The 18,521-nt window shown below is 54.9% G+C and overlaps 2 protein-coding genes across 2 annotated transcripts; both read right to left on the bottom strand.

The window, feature by feature from the left end:
- Window positions 1-6,466: 6,466 nt before the first annotated feature.
- Window positions 6,467-8,843, bottom strand: VPS37D (VPS37D subunit of ESCRT-I; the record flags this gene model as incomplete). The annotated part of the gene is made up of 4 exons (XM_080357207.1): window positions 6,467-6,955; window positions 7,134-7,216; window positions 7,558-7,729; window positions 8,721-8,843. 4 exons carry the CDS (start codon window positions 8,841-8,843, stop codon window positions 6,467-6,469), a joined length of 867 nt encoding a protein of 288 aa, XP_080213333.1.
- A 3,637-nt stretch (window positions 8,844-12,480) lies between these two features.
- Window positions 12,481-18,034, bottom strand: LOC308048027 (fibrinogen-like protein 1-like protein; the record flags this gene model as incomplete). The annotated part of the gene is made up of 4 exons (XM_080356869.1): window positions 12,481-13,109; window positions 14,176-14,238; window positions 16,208-16,351; window positions 18,031-18,034. The coding sequence occupies 4 exons, from the start codon at window positions 18,032-18,034 to the stop codon at window positions 12,481-12,483; spliced, it is 840 nt and encodes a 279-aa protein (XP_080212995.1).
- Between the last annotated feature and the right edge of the window lie 487 nt (window positions 18,035-18,521).

Consider the following 18,521-nt stretch of genomic DNA (forward strand, 5'->3'; position numbering starts at 1 on the left):
CCTCCTGACACTGGGAGCGAAAAGAGCTGCTCCATTAAGGCAGCTGGGCTGACTCTCCTGCTCTGTGTCAGAAATTGCGGGGTGAGGTATTTAAAACTGAGCTAATCCATATGCCTTTCAGTGGGTGGTTTGGGCAGCTCATGTTGCTGGTTCTTCCCCTTCATCCTCAGGTCTCCCTGATGTATCTTGAACATGAAAGATATCCAGCCCTAAAATGTTGGCAAAATGACAGCTTTCTTTTGAGGGGCTTGGGTGGTAAATATTCCTTGTACTTGCTGGAAAATGGAGGAGAGAGGACAAGCTGGTGTTTCACATAGTGACTGCAGCAGGTTGAGGAAGAGGGTGGGGAGAAGGGGAGTCCTGTTTCCCTGAGGCCATGCTGGGAAGGGCAGGCATGCTGCCTATGGTCAGCAGGGAGTGGCTGAGATGGCCCCCCGGGCCACCATGGCCTTCGCTTCTGCCTGCCAGAGATCCACTCTGTGCTGCTCTGTCACGCGGGAGCTGCTGTGTGCTTGTGACAAACCCTCTGTGCTCCCCGCACTCTGCACTTGGACGCTGCGGGTGGCGTTCAGTTTTGCTGCTGTTTGGTCCAAGGAGGGGAAGCATGGCGTGCAGGGTGTGGAGAGATGCTTGGGGCATCCAGTCTGTCACTTCTGGGGTGGTACAATGTGTACTTCTCCCCAGTGTCACCTCAAGCTCATCAAGTCCAACTGTTAACTCACCTTGGCACTGCCCCGTGGCCCTGAGAACCCCATCTCCATCTGTTCAACCCCTCCAGGGATGGTGACTCCAGCACTGCCCTGGGCAGAAGTTGTTCCCAATATGCAATCTAATCTTCCCCTGGTGCAACTTGAGGCCGTTTCCTCTGCTCCTGGCGCTTGTTCCTGGGGAGCAGAGCCCGACCCCCCTGGCTCCAAACTCCTTTCAGGCAGGTCAGAGATCAGAAGGTCTCCCCTCAGCTCCTGTTCTCCAGCTGAACCCCCCAGGTCCCTCAGCCGCTCCATCACACTTGTGCTCCAGCCCCTCACCAGCTCCGTTCCCTTCTCTCCACTCGCTCCGGCACCTCAAGGGATTTCTTGGCATGAGGGGCCCAAAACTGCCGCCAGGATTTGTGGTTTGGCCTCCCCAGGTCCCAGCACAGGGACGGTCACTGCCCTGGGCCTGCTGACCACACCAGTGCTAGTGAAAATTTTTGTGCAGGAGAGAGTGAAGCTCTGCAACTGCCTGTCACCTTTGCTGTCTTCACACCTAAGGGAAACCAAGAACAGATCCTAAGGGGATACTGAACCCCAGAGGGTAGTTTCTGTGACAGAGCCCGCCTTCTTGCAGCTGGGGGCAAGGCAGCTGTGGCTGGAGGTCACAGCAGGGAACGGCTTCCACTCACACGTTTCCTGCAGGCTTTGCCTCCTTTGGAGGATGTTTCCAGTTACCACAGAACTAATCCCAGTAAGATGCTGCAGTCACAGCTGTTGCACAGCCCTGGCCTGGCCTGTGCCCTCGCGGGGTGAGGACAGCAGTCTCAGCTGGGCAGGAGGTCACAGTGAGTTGTCCTGAGGCCTTTGCTAGGACGAGTGTGATGCTAACAGTAGGGATTTCTTCCTCCTCACTCTCAAGTCCCACTGGGACCACTTTTACCAGCACATCCTACCCTTCCCTTCATCGTTCTGAAGCTCCGCATTGCATCTGCATTTACAGTAAGTGATCTATTTTATGCACACTAGATGCTCATTCTTTGCTCACCTACACCTGGCACCAATTTTTATCAGCTCTCAGATTTGTGTCACTGGAAAGAGCTGCCCAAGGGTGAGTTGTTGGTGGGGCCTCAGCTGTCGCTCTGTGCCCACCCCTCCAGGCCCGTAGTGCTCTGCCCTGCACCTTCACCCCAGGGTTTGTTCTGTTTATCTTCTGGTTACTCATTCACACCCTTGAATTACTAACAACAGACATTGTACCATGCCACTGTAAAAGGGAAGCAAAACTAAAACTCATCAGTTAATGACCACTTGGTAATTAGATGCTCTTATAAACTAAGTAAATCAAATGAAAGCTCCAGGCAAGCTGAGACAAGCCCAGATGAGGCCTGACAGCCCCAGTCCTGAGGCCTTGCAAGCTCAGCGCAGACTCCATTCCCCAGCACCATCCCCGCCCGTTCTCGTGGGCTGTCGTCCTTGTCACCGCAGGCTTGGAGTGCTGAGCTGCCTTCCTCAGCTGCTGGGGGGTGCAGCCTGCGGGCATGGGGTCTCAGTGCCTCACTTGGGCCTCTTCCCTCTATCTGGAGAAGCTGGGCTGCTCTTAGTGAGGAAGGGATTAAACCTGGCTCCTGGCAGGACTTTGGGGGTGCCAGCTGGGCTGGGGCATGCGGGGCAGAGACAAGGAGCTGCAGGCTGGGTGAGCAAGGTCCTGGGCAGCACTGGAGGGGTGGCTCCCGCACCCAGCCTGGCAGGGAGGGGGGTGAGGGGACAGCCCTGGGGACAGCCCCAGCCCTCACCTGCCCTGTGGGCAGAGCTCTGCACCCCCACACTGCTGTGCCCACAGTGGCTCTACCCCCCGCCAAGAATGGCCACACAGTTGGCCGCATGTGTGGGTGGGAGGGCAGCTCCCCCCGCCTCTGCAGCATTCCCTGCGGTGATTCGTCTGTTAACAGAGTTAATTGTTAATAGAGTTTTCTCCTGCTCACAGCCCTGCTGCCTGCGCAGTGCCTGCTGCCCGGGGGACCCAGCTGGGGCACCCCAACACCCCCGGTCATGGTCCAGCCCCAGCCTGGGGCTTTGCATCCCCCACCAACATGGGGTGATGGCTCAGAAGGTCTCCTGGAGGCTGCCCATGTTGGGGACACCTGTTTTGTCCCAGGCGTCCTGTCCCTCCTGGGCTGGGAGCTGCCACTTACCCAAGCCTGGCTTCAGGGGAAGGGGTGGCCATAGAGCTGGCAGGGCCAACTCCTGCCTGTGCCTGCTCCCTGCCTGCCCCTCTGGGGTTTGACTGCCCACCCGCTGGCAGAGGGGCTGAGCTGGCACCAGGCTACTGCCTGGCCCAGTACAGAAATGCAGGTGAGCACCTGTTTGGCAAGGTCCTGCTGCTCCCCGGGTTGAGCAGGAGCACATTGACCCCCTCTCAGTGCGGCCCTGCAGGGCAGGCAGTTCTTGGCACAGGGAGTGAAAGCCACTGTGCAGGCAAGGAAGGGCACAGAGGAATCACCAGGTGCTGCTGCCAGCTCCTGCCTGTTACCAGCATCCCTGTCTTGCACCCTGTGCTGGACTGTGTCACAGAATCATAGGATCATTTTGGTTGGAAAAGACCCTCAAGTTCATCTAGTCCAATAGTTAACCCACCCCTGGCACTGCCCCATGTCCTGAGAACCTCATGTCCGTCTGTCCAACCCTCCAGGGATGGTGACTCCAGCACTGCCCTGGGCAGCCTGTTCCAATGCCCCACAGCCCTTTGGGGAAGAAATTGTTCCCCAGATCCAACCTCACCCTCCCCTGGCGCAACTTGAGGCCGTTTCCTCTGCTCCTGGCGCTTGTTCCTGGGGAGCAGAGCCCGACCCCCCTGGCTCCAAACTCCTTTCAGGCAGGTCAGAGATCAGAAGGTCTCCCCTCAGCTCCTGTTCTCCAGCTGAACCCCCCAGGTCCCTCAGCCGCTCCATCACACTTGTGCTCCAGCCCCTCACCAGCTCCGTTCCCTTCTCTACACTCGCTCCAGCACCTCAAGGGATTTCTTGGCATGAGGGGCTCAAAACTGCCGTCAGGATTCGAGGTTTGGCCTCCCCAGGTCCCAGCACAGGGCTGCCTGCAGAAGGGTTGGAGCTGCCCGTATGGTGAGGCACTGCCTGTGCACTCAAGGGACAAAGGGGCAGACACCCACCACTGTCACCTTCCCCAGAGGCACAGCATGCTCTGACACTGCACATACGCTCCCCACCAGGGCCACTACACCTGGTGGGGTCTGGCCACCCACCTGGGGCACTACCTGCTCCAAACTGGACAGGACTAACTCCAGGGCAGGAGGAACCTCCCCAGGGCAGGGGCTCACCTTGTTTGGCACCTTCCCGGTGGTTAAGGGACCTTGGCTGAAGTGGAGTGGCGGCCAGCACAACAGGACCACAAGGCTGCCCACCACTCCCTGAGCTGGGTGGGTGCCTGGGGGTGCTGCAGGGCTCTTCTGGATAGAAATCCATCCAGGGCCATAGCAGCTCATTTCACCTTGTTCTTTGGACCATCACTCTTAGCGCTGCCAGCTGTGGTGTGACACATCCTCCCTGGGCTGCAGAGAGGCAGCTGCTCACCTTGAGGGTTCGCACTCATGGGGCAGCATTTGTCCTTTGCTGTAAGATGACTCAATACCTATTCAGGGCCAGGGAAGTTTGTCCTGGAGCTGGTGACAGGTCCATGCACCGTTGCCTCGGACTGCCCAGCCCCGGGGAGCCATGCAAGGCAGCCATGGGCTGGGGAGAACCACTGGTTGTGCCTGGCTGGTTTTTGGGTGGTTTGGCTCCTTGTGCATGGTTGCACACGTGCTAGTGCCAGCCCCAGTGCTGCGCCTGGTCCCATCTTGCAGGGCAGTGACACAGCTGGCCAGCATTGCCTCTGGCTGGCATTAAGCCCATATAGGTACCTGGTCCTGGGCTTGAGCATGCACTGTATGCTCATGCCATTGCCTTGGGACCCTTTCCTTCTGTGCCAAGTGCGAAGGTGGCCTTCTTCTCCCAGGTGAGCATTCAGATCCAGGGAGAAGTCTTGTGCTTACCCACCACCACCCCTGTGTGGGCGTGCTCAGAGCCCTCATAGCTCAAGGCACTCACATCACATCTCCATGCTGCAGCCACAGCTCTGGTCATCTCACACAGCACCCACTGCAGCCCTCGGGGTAGCCTGGGCAACTGTCTGGGGGACCCCAGCACGCGGGGTAGGACAGAACTGCCTGTGCATCCCACCCCCCTCAAGACACAGCACAGTTGGTCCCAGAAGGACTGACTGGCTGCTTAAGTGCTCCTGCTCAGTCCCCTTCTTTCCCTGGTTAGTTTAGCCCTGTAGGGCTGGTATGGGGATCTAACGAAGCTCTTTGTGCCATGGTTACCACCATATTATGGTCCTTTCTTCTGACATGTGGCCACCAAGCCTGACTGAGCCTGGTAGAATCCAGGAAAGCAGGAAGTGCCCTGTGAAACCCCATATATTCCAGTGCCTACCGTCTCCTTGCCTGTCAATAAAACCACAGTGTCTGGTCCCCAATTTATCCTAGTCTTAAACCCATTTTGACTGATTGTACTGGATGACTAGCCCCAGTCCCATGTGTGAGGGCTGGAGTTTGGAGTAGGAATGGGGTACCCTCAGTGTTAGAGAGGGTGATCAGACACTGCCAGCCAATGGTTCATATTTTGGGGTGCTTTGTAGCCAGAACCAGAGCCCCTGGACACTTTGAGATGATTTTTAAACAGTCTACGTAACAGTGCCAAGCTGCAGGGAAAGAATTAAAACCCACCACAATTAGACAGGGACAGAAAGCACAGGAAGAGTCTGAAACCAAATCTAAAGCTATAAACAGCACAGGCGACAACCCGGACCAGGGAACAAGTACCCCAGGGGCTGCAGCTGGAGGAACCAGGGCTTTCCCCCAGCCCTGTCTCATCACCCATCGTGTGAAATCAAGGAAAGCAACAGAAGAGCCTGGGATGAAAGAAGATCAACTCAGGCCTCCTGCAGCCTTGTCCTGTGGTGGCTGAAGTCAGGGCTAGTGAAGGAGGGTGGATGCGTAACAGGTACTAAAAATCACTGCTATGAGGGAGACCAGCTGGCTGGGGGGTATAACCCTCATGGGGACAAAGACTTGATTGCTGGCACAAGGCATCTCTGTTTACCAGAAGTCTTCACCGTGTGTGGGGCCAAACTTGCCTTGCTGGGCTCTCTGCCCCACTTGGGCAGGCTCTAGCCCCCTTCCCCAGGGTGTTGATGGGCTGAGCCAAGTGCAGGTACTGGGGGCTCCCCAGGCTGAAGAACCCTGGACTGCCAGTCAACTCCAAGCCTGGCAAGTGTCCCTCCCCACAACTGCTTCTTCCCTGCCTCTGTTCATAGCCAGAGCCAAGGGGTAACACACAGCATGGAAAAGAGCCTTTATTTAGAAAGCACATGGTGCCCAGTGCTCCTGGACCCTCTTCCCTGCTATCTCCCACCTGACTGAGCCCACTGACATCCCTACAAACCACCTGTCTCCACCTCCTGTCACTGCTCCTCTTGCTGTGGATGCAGCTCCCCAAGTGCAGGACCCCTCCCCAGACATGGCACCTGCCCCCTCCCGCCCCCCAGCTAAGCGCCTCCATCCCCCCGCGAGCACCGCCACCCTGCCCGACAGGCACCGCAGTGCCTCGGAGCTGTGCCTGCACCCACCCCTGCGTGCTCCCCTGCCGGGGTGTCTCTGTGCAGCCCCCGTGGAGGCACAGGGCCAGAGGGGGGACATCCCCATCCCTGCCCTGCTACCGGTGTGGGGGCTCCTGCTTCTGGTGTTGCAGCTGCTGCTGCCTGCGGAAGGGCTGAGGGCTGAGCAGGGAGACGTGTCCAACGAGGTGCAGGGGTGAGCTTGGGCTGGAGATTTCGGAGCAGGGAGATACTTGCTGGTGTCCCAGGGCTGGGAGGCGGTGTCTGGGAGGCACAGCCGGCACGGCGAATGGCACAATGGCCTCCGAGGGGATCAGAAAGGCGGGCACAAAGCCATAGGAAAGATCAAAGGCTTTGGGGGCTACTCCACTGCGCAATGGGGGAAGGCGGGCTGGTGCCAGGCTAGCCAGGGCACCTGGGTACCCCATGGGGCCCACAGGGTTCCTGCCCACCTGGTCCTTCTGTAGCAGCTCCTGCAGTTTCTCCAGCTGTGTCCGGCAGATGTGGGAGCGTGTGCGGCTCTGGCAGAAGGACTCCAGAAAGGAATCAAGGGGCAGGTCCTGGGCCAGGAACTGCTTGATCTGTGCCTGTGGGTTGGGTGGTGGGACAGCATCAAGCCAACAGCCATGGGACCACAGAAGGAGCCCAAATGGCTGAGCATCCCTGTGGCCTCTTCTCCAGGGCCTGGTACATGGGAGGGCATAGAGAGCAGTCCATAGCCCAGGCAAGGAAAGGGCAGCAGCACCGGGGTCTCTCCTGACTCACCTCTGACTCTGCCTCGGAGGCATCGAGCTTGGCTTGGAGCTGGCCCAGCGCGCTCTGCGGGCTCCACTTCTCCAGGTACGCCTCTGTGTCGGGAGGGGATGGGACTGCTAACAAACCTCCCCTCAGACATTCCCACTGCTGGGGCTGTGGTCTTTCCCATCCCCAAGCGTCAGCTCCACCCCCCTCAAACTGAAACACCCCCAAACACATCACTGGAGCCACGTGCACACCGGGGCCTGTGTCCCACCACAGCCTGGGTTCCAGCTGAGGGCTGGCTGGCGGTGTCACAGGCAATGTCACTCCCGGCTGCTCCCGATCACGGCTGGGCTATTTCCCCAGGGCAGGTTCGAGGGTGCTGAGCCAACCTGGGCCCTTATATAAACATGGGTTGCTCTGACCATGCTGGACTCTGCACCCCACTCACCCAGGCGCTGCTGCTTGTCCCAACATGCCTCTCTTATCTCCTGTAGCTCCTGATACTTGATGGCTAGGGACGCCTTTCCATCTTCCAGCCGTGGGCGCAGGGACAGGTTCACCCTGGCCAGGGTGCAGTTTGAAGCCAAACACATCTCTCGTTCCAGCTGTAGGCTCTGAAACTGTGAGAATGGGAACAGGGGGATGGGGCAGGTATCAGCACTGGGAGAAATGGGCAGAACCAGTCAGAGCAGGCAGCCTGCTGGGAGGGCTCTGTCTCCACCCAGGGGTGAATCGTCTGGTCTTGCACTGTCCCTGACCCTCTGCTCTGCTTGGAAAGGGGGTACGTCCCAGGAGGGATGCAACAGCAGGACCTGGGCTACCCACAGCGCAGGGCAGCTTACACTGAATATGGCAAACCTCACAGCTGGCTGCCCAGGCTCCTGTGCAGAGGCAAAGGCTTGCTAGCTAACCAGGATGTCAGGCGAGAGACACCCTCTGACGCTGCACACACGTCTTCCACCCACGCAGAGTGGGGAGCAAAATGAGGTGCCAGGCTGTGCCTTGAAAGACTCAGGGGAAAGCTGCTGAAATGAGGCTGAGAATGATTGTAAAATAACATGGCCAAGCTCCTGGCAGAGGAGCTCCAGGAGCCTCTGGAGGTCGGGAGCACTGGGAGCTCATCCCTGCTGCAGGGAGCGAAGCCAGGTGTGGAGGGCACAGAGAGGGGCCAGGGCCGCCCAGCCTCCCCAAAATCCCGGTGGAGGGAGAGCAGTGGGAGCAGTGGCTGTCACGCTGCTCTGGGATTTGGTGGCCCGAGGCTGCTGGGCAGGCGATGGCTGCTGAACCCCCGAGCAGCACAGGATGCCCGGGGACAGCCGCCGGCCGGGATGCCCCACGCTGAGGTTTCCCCGCGGCCGCCTCAACCCAGCTGGTGGGTTCTGCGGCTCCTCCAAAGCCCTCGGGCTCGGCATTTCGGTTATCGAGGGGAAACCAACGGTCAGCAGTGCCGGGGATCGGCGGCACCGCCTGCGGGCGGCTCCACCCCGCGCACCGGGGAAGCCCCGCTCGGGACGAGCGCCGCGCTGCCCCGCGGGACACGGCCTCCCGCGGGACACGGCCTCCCGCGGGACACGGCCTCCCGCGGGCCCGCCCTGGGTCCCCCCGCCGTACCTTCCTGCTGAGGCGGGCGGCGCGCTGCAGCCGGGGCTCGTCCTGCAGCAGAGCGCGGAGCTGCGCGGTGCTGAGCGCCCCGAAGCGGCGCGGGGAGCCGGGCGGCGCCGGGGGCCGGGACATGGGCCGGGGCACGGGCGGGCGCGGCCGGGACACCCCCCGCCGCCACCGGGACACCCTCCCAGCCACCGGGAGCCGCGCGCGCCCCGCGCCCGCCCCCGCTGCGCGCCTCCCCGCCCCCCCGCCGGTCTTAAAGGAGCCGCATCTGAGCACAAGGGGCTGCGCTCCTGCACTGCGCCGCCCCCGGCTCGGGGGGAGAACCGGCACTGCACCCCGCTGTATGCATCCTGCACTGCAACCCGCGCTGTGCGTCCTGCATTGCAACCCCGTTGTGCATTCCGCTCCCCGCTGTGTGCGTCCGCGGTGCTGCACGCTGCTGTGTGCATCCTGCACCTCCGTGCCTGCATCCTGCACTGCACCACACTATGTGCATCATGCACTGCACGGTGTCTGCCCTGTACTGCACTGCACTGTGTACATCCTGGTTGTCAGTGCACTGGCCTCATCCTGTACTTGACAGAACTGCACTTGTGCATCCTGGCACCCCTGCACCCTTGGGCTCAGGAGAGAAAGAGCAACAAGGCACCCTGTCACTGCTGTCTCTCTACAGGTCCCCTACGTCCTCTGGGGAGTGGAGAGGTGGCAGTGCAGCCCCACTTGTCATGGGGACCTGCTTGCAGCAGAGTGTTGCAGTATCTTTGCCACATTTTTAGTCCTTTAGTAAAAAAGATGTGGTGGAGCAGCTGGGGAAAAGTAGCAAACCAGGAACTCATGGGAGATGGGAATTGCTCCCCAGGGAAGTTTTACCTTAGTGAAAAACCATAGCTGCAGGGAGAGCCATGCACTAGGACTGCTCTGTCCTGGCCCTGGCACTTCCATGGAGCAAATATCTGGTGGGAGATAGTATCTAATGTCCACTGCTTGACCTCAGATGTCACCTCAGGCCAACACTAGCTGCTGGTGCTGAGCGAAGGGAGCTGCCAAGGAGCCACTGGGGACTGGAGTCACTGCTGTTGGGTGGCCAAGAGCCCAGCAGGATTTAGGAAATGTTTGGATGGGTAGCTTGGAATATGGAGCTGTGTGGAGCTGATGCTGCTGTAGGAGAGATGAGAATTCATCTGTACACAGAGATACCTGTGGCAGAGGGATGAGACAGCAATGCAGAGACACCCACCCACTGCCCCCATCCTCCTGGGCCAGGGGGTGCCAGCCCTGTTGTACTGTGAGGCTATTTTACAATGCTCTTCTGCATCTTATGAGGAGCGGCTCAGGGACCCGGGGGTTTCAGCCTGGAGAACAGGAGCTGAGGAGAGACCTTCTGATCTCCGAACTGCCTGAAAAGAGCTTGGAGCCAGGGGGTGGTCAGTCTCTTCTCCAAAGGAACATGTGACAGAGTGAGAGGAAACAGCCTCAAGTTTCAGCAGAGGAAGACTAGATTGCATATTGGGAACAACTTCTGTCCAAGGCAGTGCTGGAGTCACCATCCCTGGAGGGCTGGACAGACGGAGATGAGGTTCTCAGGACATGGGGCAGTGCCAGGGGTGGGTTAACAGTTGGAACTTGAGGGTCTTTTCCAACTGATTCTGTGATTCTATGATTCTGTCTCCTGGCCTGTGTCTCTCCCCTTTGGACTGCCCTAGCAGAAGACAGCACTGGTGCGACAAGAATCTTTTGCTCCTTAGTCCAGCAGTGCCAAGGCAACTCCGATTTTCCCTGTTGCCTGGAAACTCCAGAGGCCCAGGAGCAGCAGCAGCATCATTTCAAAGTCTGCCCAGTGCCACCCGCTGCCACCTGCTGACTTTGGCAGCCAAATCCACTCTGGGGGCGCTGCTGCCATCTCATGCTGCCTCTTCCAGCCAGTGTCAAGTCTATCATGGAGCTGCACTGTGTCCCCCTCTCTGTGCTCTGGTGCCCACTGCAAGACAGGGATGAGCTGTGTGCTGAGGTTCCACCAGCCCTCTGTGCTCTGCTTTGAGGGGGCTCAGTGCTTGGTGCTGGAGGCTCTCAGGAGCTTCACCCAAGAGCTGCTTTCAGTAGAAGCAGCCCTGAGCCCTCTTCCTCCTCAGACATCCCTGGGTGCAGGTGCCCTCTGTGCAGTGCTGAGGGCAGTTTCCTGGAGTAGTGTCATGTACTTTCTGTCTTGGAGGTCCTCCACTGCTCACTTCTTTCGGTATTTTCTATTTTCTCACACCTTTTGGGGTGGCTCCCAGTGGGCACTGGGCTCTGCAGCTGGCACTCGAGGGCTGGATTTTCCCTTAGCTGATTGTCCTGGAGGTGGAACTCGCTGTCATGGCTGTGCTGCCCCAAGACAAAGCCAGAAAAGATTTGTGAAGGTGAAGATACTTCTCAAACAATCTGTCCTGGCAGTGCCAAGCTGCTGTGGGATGGAGGAGCTGCAGGGCCCTTGTCCTGCAGCCTCACAGCATCAGCTCCTTCCTGGTAAAGGTTCATCTAAATAGGTCTCATAAACCTGGATATGGTGAACCCATTCCTGTAATGAGGTGTTCCCTCATTAGAGTGTCTGCTAATTCAAGTGATTGTTAACAGTGTGGATGGGTTTTGATAGATTAAGACCTGTTGCTGAATTAGTCAGGCTCAAAGGGATTTCAAGGCCGCTTCAAGAACAGAGTCTGCTATGAGAAAGAGGGGCGTTCCTCAATCACCGGGGTCCTGGCGTGGCGTGAATCACCGGCCGTGCCATCAGTGAGACTCCAGAGCACGGACAGCCCACGATCCTCATTTAACGAATCCATGCTTGGAGCGTGGACGCGTGATTAGAATATAGTTACGTATATAAGGAGACTTGTTTCTGTAATAAATGGCTTAGCGTGATTCACATTGAATCGACTTGTTTTGCTTAGTCCTTATCTCGCTCTACAGTTAACATCTAACCTACTTCTCCTTTGCTTCCGTTTAAGTTTACTGATTCACAGTGACAACAGACAGACCTACTTATAACTTTGAAACAGTGTTTCTGCAGGATCGAAGCATGTCTGTGCAGATAAATCCCACCAGGTGCAGCCTCCAGCAGGAGCGAGACCCCGGTGCCAGGACATTGCCCCAGCTTTTGACCCTGGACTGTGAATGTGGCAATGATGTGGGAAGAGTCCTCCCACATGACAGGTCATTGTGAACCCTTCTGTGTAGATCACAGATCCTTTATCTCAGCGTCATTAGCTCCAAGACTCCAGTCCTGACGCCTGACATGGAATTTCTTTGGTCTCTGCGGGAGCACGTCAGAGATACAGAACAGACGTTTGTTAATGGAGAATGAGCTCAAGGAAGCAAATTTATCGGGATGCTTTCTCAGATGCTGTAGAGAGGCACAGAGTATATGGAAATTTGTAGCATGCAGCTTTTTGCTTGTTGCGGGTTCTGGAGACAGCTAAGAAACTCTGATGAAAAGTTACTCCAGGGCTGAGTGTCTTTCTCCCGAGGGAAGGTACATGTGGAATCCACAGATTTCACAAGTGATGTTTTTATTCTTGATCATGATCATAATAATAAGGAATCATTGGCAAGCACAGGGGAAAAGAGCTGAGGAGAAGGGGAGCCTGCACTCAGAGCAGGGAAATGGAAAGTGGCATTTCACTAAAACCCTACTACCCTTGGGCTCCCCCCTGCTCCAGGAAGGCTCAAGCTCTTTGGCCATGCAGAGCCTCCGCAGAGTGTCCAGTGTGGACAGGAGGGTGAAGAAGCACTAACAATATGCAGCTGGTTTGATGAGAATAAGGGAGGATTTGCAGTTCCCTTTGCACAGGTTGCCCCATGTCATGCCGCCCTTAAAATTCAACCGTACAGAATAACATGCTGAGAACCACCACCCGCCCTCATAGCTGTAGGCACAGTTCTTACTGTAAGTGTCCTGATCCTGATCCTTTGTGGAGAACTTCATGTTGTCATGCATGGTCTTGGGATTGTCTGAGGTCATGGCATCCCCTGCTGTCCCTGAGTAGGAGCCCAGCCTCAGCCGGTAGCCATGGGACTCATCTTCCACGCTGAAAAGGTTGTAGTCTGCGATGCTGGTGCTGTCTGTGGAGTCCTGAATAACAAACCTGACCTGGTAGACCTTCTGCTTGGCGATCTGATGGATGTACTCAGTGCCCAGCCAGTACTCGCCACGCACGCTCCCAAAGCCGTACTTGTAGGTGCTCCAGGACTCAGCCCAGGTGACTGGTGTGTCCTTCTGGTTCCTCTGGATGACCGTCCAGCCCCCGTGCGTCACGTTCATTTCACAGTACACCACGAGGTGGTGAAGCCCTTTTGGCTGAATAATGTAGACACCACTGCGGCTGCCAGCGGGGATCTCGCTGCAGTCTTTGGGCCAACCTGGGGCAGGAAACAGAGTTGGTTATTAAATCCCACACAATAAGACACTGAAAGCATCTGATATTGCTTTTGTGCCTATATCCTATTGCACACGCATTCATGGGCTGTGTTCCTGCCATGCACTCACAGGAGTACATCAAAGTCTTGAAATGACCAATGTAAGAGTTGGACTTCATATCTTCCTAATAAAGGATTTGAACTGATGGAGACACACTGCCAAAATGTCTTGGTCTGCTGAGACCAAGCCAGATGTCACCTTCACCCAGCATACAATGCACCATAGCTCAGGTTGGATTCACTCTTGTAGGGCTGGGGTGACCTGCTTGTAGCACACAGACGAATGCAAATCTGAGTTATAAAGCCATTTTCGGTTACAGCATAGAGGCTTTAGAGCTCTATAGCAGCCTCAGAAACCCTCGAGAGAGTGTGATCAAGACATCCATATCACTAATAATTAAATATGCCCCTGTGATCTCAATAGGGCAAATCCATTGGTTTTCTCTGGGCTTACCCAAGTAGCTCTTTAGAGACTTCCAGACTGGTTTGATTTGCTTATGGTCTTTCCACGCTCCAGAGCGTAAACCCTTGATACAACAAACAGATCAATGCATCTACACACTTCTGGGAAGGGATTTGCTCCACTCCCAGTACCTCTGCTACTGGTTATTCCTACCCAGGGAAGCTATATCTTGTGGGCCTGTGGGCTAATGTTGACTCAGTCTGTTCAGCAACACAGTCAGCCCCTCTCTTACCCAATCTTCTCATCGGCTGTAGTGTGAAAACAGGAAAATAACCAATCACCACTTCTCAAAGGCCAGTAACAAATCATCACTTTCTGGTTTGGATCTCTAGGTGGGAAATTCCCCATGCAGAAGATCCTCATCAACTACTGAGTCCAGGACATGGCTGGTAATTGTCTCCTCCTGAGGTTGTGAGCTGTGGCACCTTTGTAGCCAGAGATCAGCATTTTTCCTGGGAGGAACCAGCTCTCAGCTCTTCATGAGCATCTAGGCTCCCAGCAGTGTGAAACCTTATGAGCAGATGTGCTCCTTGAGAAGAGACTTACCACGGCCCGCCGGTGGGTGAGGGGCAACGTCTCTGACCTGCCGGACATGATTGTCGCCATCATCTGAATGAACAAGAACAGAGGAGACAGGAGTGAGTTTTGAGAGCAGACATGTCAAATGCCTGCTGGGAGAGTATGATATCCCTGTTTTTCTGTTGTTGCTCCTAATTCTAGAGAGACTTTACCAGTTGGTAGTTCAAGGAAATTTCCATGGTGTTAGAGTGGGGCAGATGCATCCTTGGTGAGAAAGATTTGGGCACACTGTGTGGGGAAAAGACCCCAAATGGTGGTGACAATGGTAGAAAGATAGTTGTTAAAGTGCAGTAGAAGCAGTTAGGAAGGGACTCAGGAAGAGGGATTAGAGGGAGGAGAAATGTGAGAGCAGACACAGGAAAACCGGTGTGGGTATCAGGAGCTGGGAGAGGGCTGGCTCAGAAGGGAGTTTGAAGGGTGTTGCTGGAAGAGAGCATGGTTTAGAGTGAATTAACGTGTTTCTTTTGCAAGGACATCTTGTGTGTATCCACTGATGGCTATAAACCAGAGGAATGAATCACAGGCCTATGGCATCACAAAAAGCGATTCTGTCCCCTCTCTGAAGCAGAAGCCTAACTCTGCAGCTGCTGGTCTGTGACATCCTCAAATATCTGCGTCCTGCTGCAAGCTGGTGCCTTCTTATCCCCGCGCTTATGAAGTGTTTAACTTCAGCCTGTTGTACTGTGTATGAGCCCATTCCTTCTCTTACTATTGCCAGAGTATACTTTTTCCTGCAGGCAGACTGGAATATTGCTGTCATTTCCTCCTCCAGGGTCTTCTGGTCTGGGCGCTACACCATTCAGCTCTTCGGCCTTCTGTGACACAGTCTGCCTGCCAGATTTTTGACCCTTTTCCTTCTGACTCTCTCCAAATGCATCCTGAAGCCCACCAGTGAAAGTGGCGGTTGGCCTGAGCCTGTGTGGAGTGGAAAGCGCTCACGTAACATGGTCTGGAGGACTTTCCTACCACGGTATTCACTTTTACTAAAGCCATATGAAGCTGTTCACTCATGTTCGTTTTCTAAGCTCCAGACTGTCCCTGCTCCTTTCTGCCTTCAATTCCTACCCATTTGGAAGCACTTCTCTACATGTCAAGACTTTAAAATGTCAGCCTATCTTTTCTGGCATGCCTCCCTGCTTATCCCTCTTGCACTCCTGCTGCCTGTGTTTTCAAAGCAGTGGTCTGGGTGAGAGAAGGGTGTAGAGCCCAGAATACAGCATCTTTTTCTACTCAAACCTGCAGTTCTTGGTGAAGCCCAATCTCCTGTCTCAGTGCTCCCTGTGTTGGTGGTTTCCTGACAGCGAAGGCTGATGTGGAACCAGCCTCAAACACTTGAACCTTGAGCTTTTCTGCCAGGAACTCCTCCTCCTCCCTTGGAAGGGAAAACAGCTCTTTCTGTCCTGTCATGACCCACAGTCCTCAGTTTTATTCCTGGAGCATTTCTCAGAGGCTTCCTCATTGTTCCAATATATCATGGTATTTGTAGGTTACTCTGTGTCATCATCTGGCTGGTTGCTCTGTGTCATTGCCACTACAGGGTGTTTCAAAAAGATGGACCCAATTTCAAAGCAATATGACTTCAAATTTGGTCCATCTTTTTGAAACACCCTGTGCTTTAGACTCTTTGTAGTAACTTAGTTCCTCTTTCTGTTCAAATCTCTCTTGAATTTAGTTCTCCGCTGACCATGTGATTTCCAGAGGTGGCCACTGTTCTCCATGTCCTCATGTTTTCCTGAACATCTTTAACACTGCTTCTCCAAGGAAGAGCCCACGGCCCAGAACACCCCTGGCTTGGTCTTGCTGCCAATGAGACTGGACCTGTCCATTCTCCTGGGACCCTGTGAGACAACCTACATTGCATTGGCATTGTCCACACATAGAGCAGTGTTAAGCTCTTCCTCCATGTCACAGGGGCACGGTTGGGTTGGTGTGGAGGTCTGTGTAGGATCTGACTGAACACGACCTTGTTTGCTACTCCCTACTGTAGTGATATACTTACCGAGCTGGGAGGACTCGGGGGGAACGTTCATAATTTCATCCAGTGTGCCATTGAGTAGATGCAAGTTTTTTATGTCAAGGGCAGGAAGAGATGCTGCCAGGGCCAGCAGGCAGGTGAAAAGCAGGAGACAAAGACACTGGGTAGCTGAAATGGGAAGAGATAGGAAAAATAAGGAAGAGATCATAACTCTTTCATTAGAGAACCATGAATCCCATTTGACTCCTCGCAGAGTAAAGCAGGAAAATGAAATTCTTTATATGTAGAGCTCCCTCTTGGAGCCATAAGCCCCAAGTCACTCATTGAGATGAGCCATCATATACTCATTGGTAGGAGTCAATAGTTCTAGCACCTGCTGTTGGTAGTTTTTGAGACAGAAATGTGAAAACTTTGTCCAAACCCAAAGTGACTGTCGTCAGAAATCCCTGTAAAAAAGAAGTCTTGGGGCTGGAGATAAGCAGGATGAGCAGAGAGGGAGGAATCCCCTTTCGTCCCAGCTCCCATCGCACTGCGTGACACGCTCACACGGGGTAAGCTGGGCCTACACCTGCCGCCAGTTCAGTTTTATGGGCAGTAAGAACCCAAATGTCTGTGTGGGAACAAGGCCCACGCAGGGCTGTATTTCTCTGCTCTGCATGAAAGCAGCACGACTGAGAGGGGCAGAACAGACTTTCAGGAATTACTGCCTGGCTGGTGCAAATTATGACCTTTATATGGTTATATGGCTACTTCAAAATTTCCGTAAGTAGCCAGCTGTTCTGATTTGTTCTTGTTCAGAGCAGCTAGGGAAGCCAGCACAATTTTTGCAATATTTAATCTAAATAAAATAACAGTTTATCATGATTTCTAGAGAGTGGGGCACTGTGGAGACACCCGCCATGGGGAAATCTGTTTGTTATATGATAGCTGTAGCTTGCCCTGGCAGATTACCAGTGTGATCCCTCCACTGTTCGGAAAGGAGCAAAGGCAAACCTCCTGCACTGCCCTGGGGTCACTGGGTTTGGCACCATTCTCTGAGATGACTGAGAAGGAAAACGATCGATGATGCCAACCTGGAAGTGCTGTGTGTGATTGCAGCCATCCTAGAGACAAGCACCCCTTTCTGGGGAGGCTCAGAACTGTCCCGGTCATTTCCATTGGTTACAGTTTTACAGCAAGGTCTTTTAAAAACACTTTGCTTCTCAATTCCTACATAACAATTAGTGTCTTGATACGCTTGTGTTTAGGGGCACGTTTAAAGACATCTCTTCTGGAGGTCGCCAGAGAAGCAATGCTCCCTCCACTACTGGCCCATTCCCCCATGAATGGTCATGAAAAGCCCAGGTGGGAAGGGGATGCAGATCAGCCTCTCCTGGGTCTTCCTCTGGGGACAGAAAAGTGCTTTTGAGCATCTGACCTCCAGATCTTGATACCCGTTCAATATTGCTCCTTAAGCAAGAACATCTGAAAAATCAATTTTCTATTCTAGGGTATTTAACACGTTCCTTGGAGAAATTTCAGTACTAAACATTCTTTGTAATTCTCAGTTTCAAAGAATATTTGGTAAATATGAGGCTTGTAAAATGGGCTACCTGGCACTGCAGGGCTACACTAACACAGCCTGAAAACTGCAGAACATGCAGGCTCCTGCTCCAGTTCCCAGCCCCGGGACAGCGAGCCCAGGCAATGTGATGAACTTAGCGCAGGGATGGCTGGGGTGCGGGGAGAAGGGAACCCTGATGAAGACAAAGGGCCAGGATGCCTGTGACCCATAGCCACCTGCAGCCACCGGCAGTGCCCTCCCGTCCCGTCCTGTCCCGTCCCGTCCTGTCCCATCCCACACTCACCCATGCTGTCTCTGCGGGGAGGACACCGAGCGGGTTTGGCTTGGCAGGAGGGGCGTCCAGCCTGAAAGTTATAGGGCTCAGCGGGGAGGGGGTGGAGGCACAAGACCCAAACCGCAGCACTTGTCCTCTGGTTGGCAACAGGACTAGTGGTTTATGGCTTATTTGCTCTTTATCATTAAGTGGTATGTCCTCAGACAAAGAAGGCTATGCCTCACAAAGGTGAAGAGCTTTCTTCATTAGCAAAGCAAATAATTCAAGCCAATAAGTAAATGCCTTAAAACAACTGCAGTTCACAGTGCCTGGCTGCCCCCCACCCTGGCAGCGTTTCCCCAGGGAAAGGCAACCTCTGGGCACCTCTACACCTTTCAACTCATACGTAAATACCCAGGTGACATTACCCCTCTGAATGGAAATCAAACATCAGGCGTAAATCACTCTCTCCAGAGCAGGCACCGAGCCCAACGGGGGACCCCATTAGAGCTCCCAGGGAA

Source organism: Nesoenas mayeri, assembly GCF_963082525.1.
Source record: "Nesoenas mayeri genome assembly, chromosome: 20".
In the NCBI taxonomy this organism is placed as follows: domain Eukaryota; kingdom Metazoa; phylum Chordata; class Aves; order Columbiformes; family Columbidae; genus Nesoenas; species Nesoenas mayeri.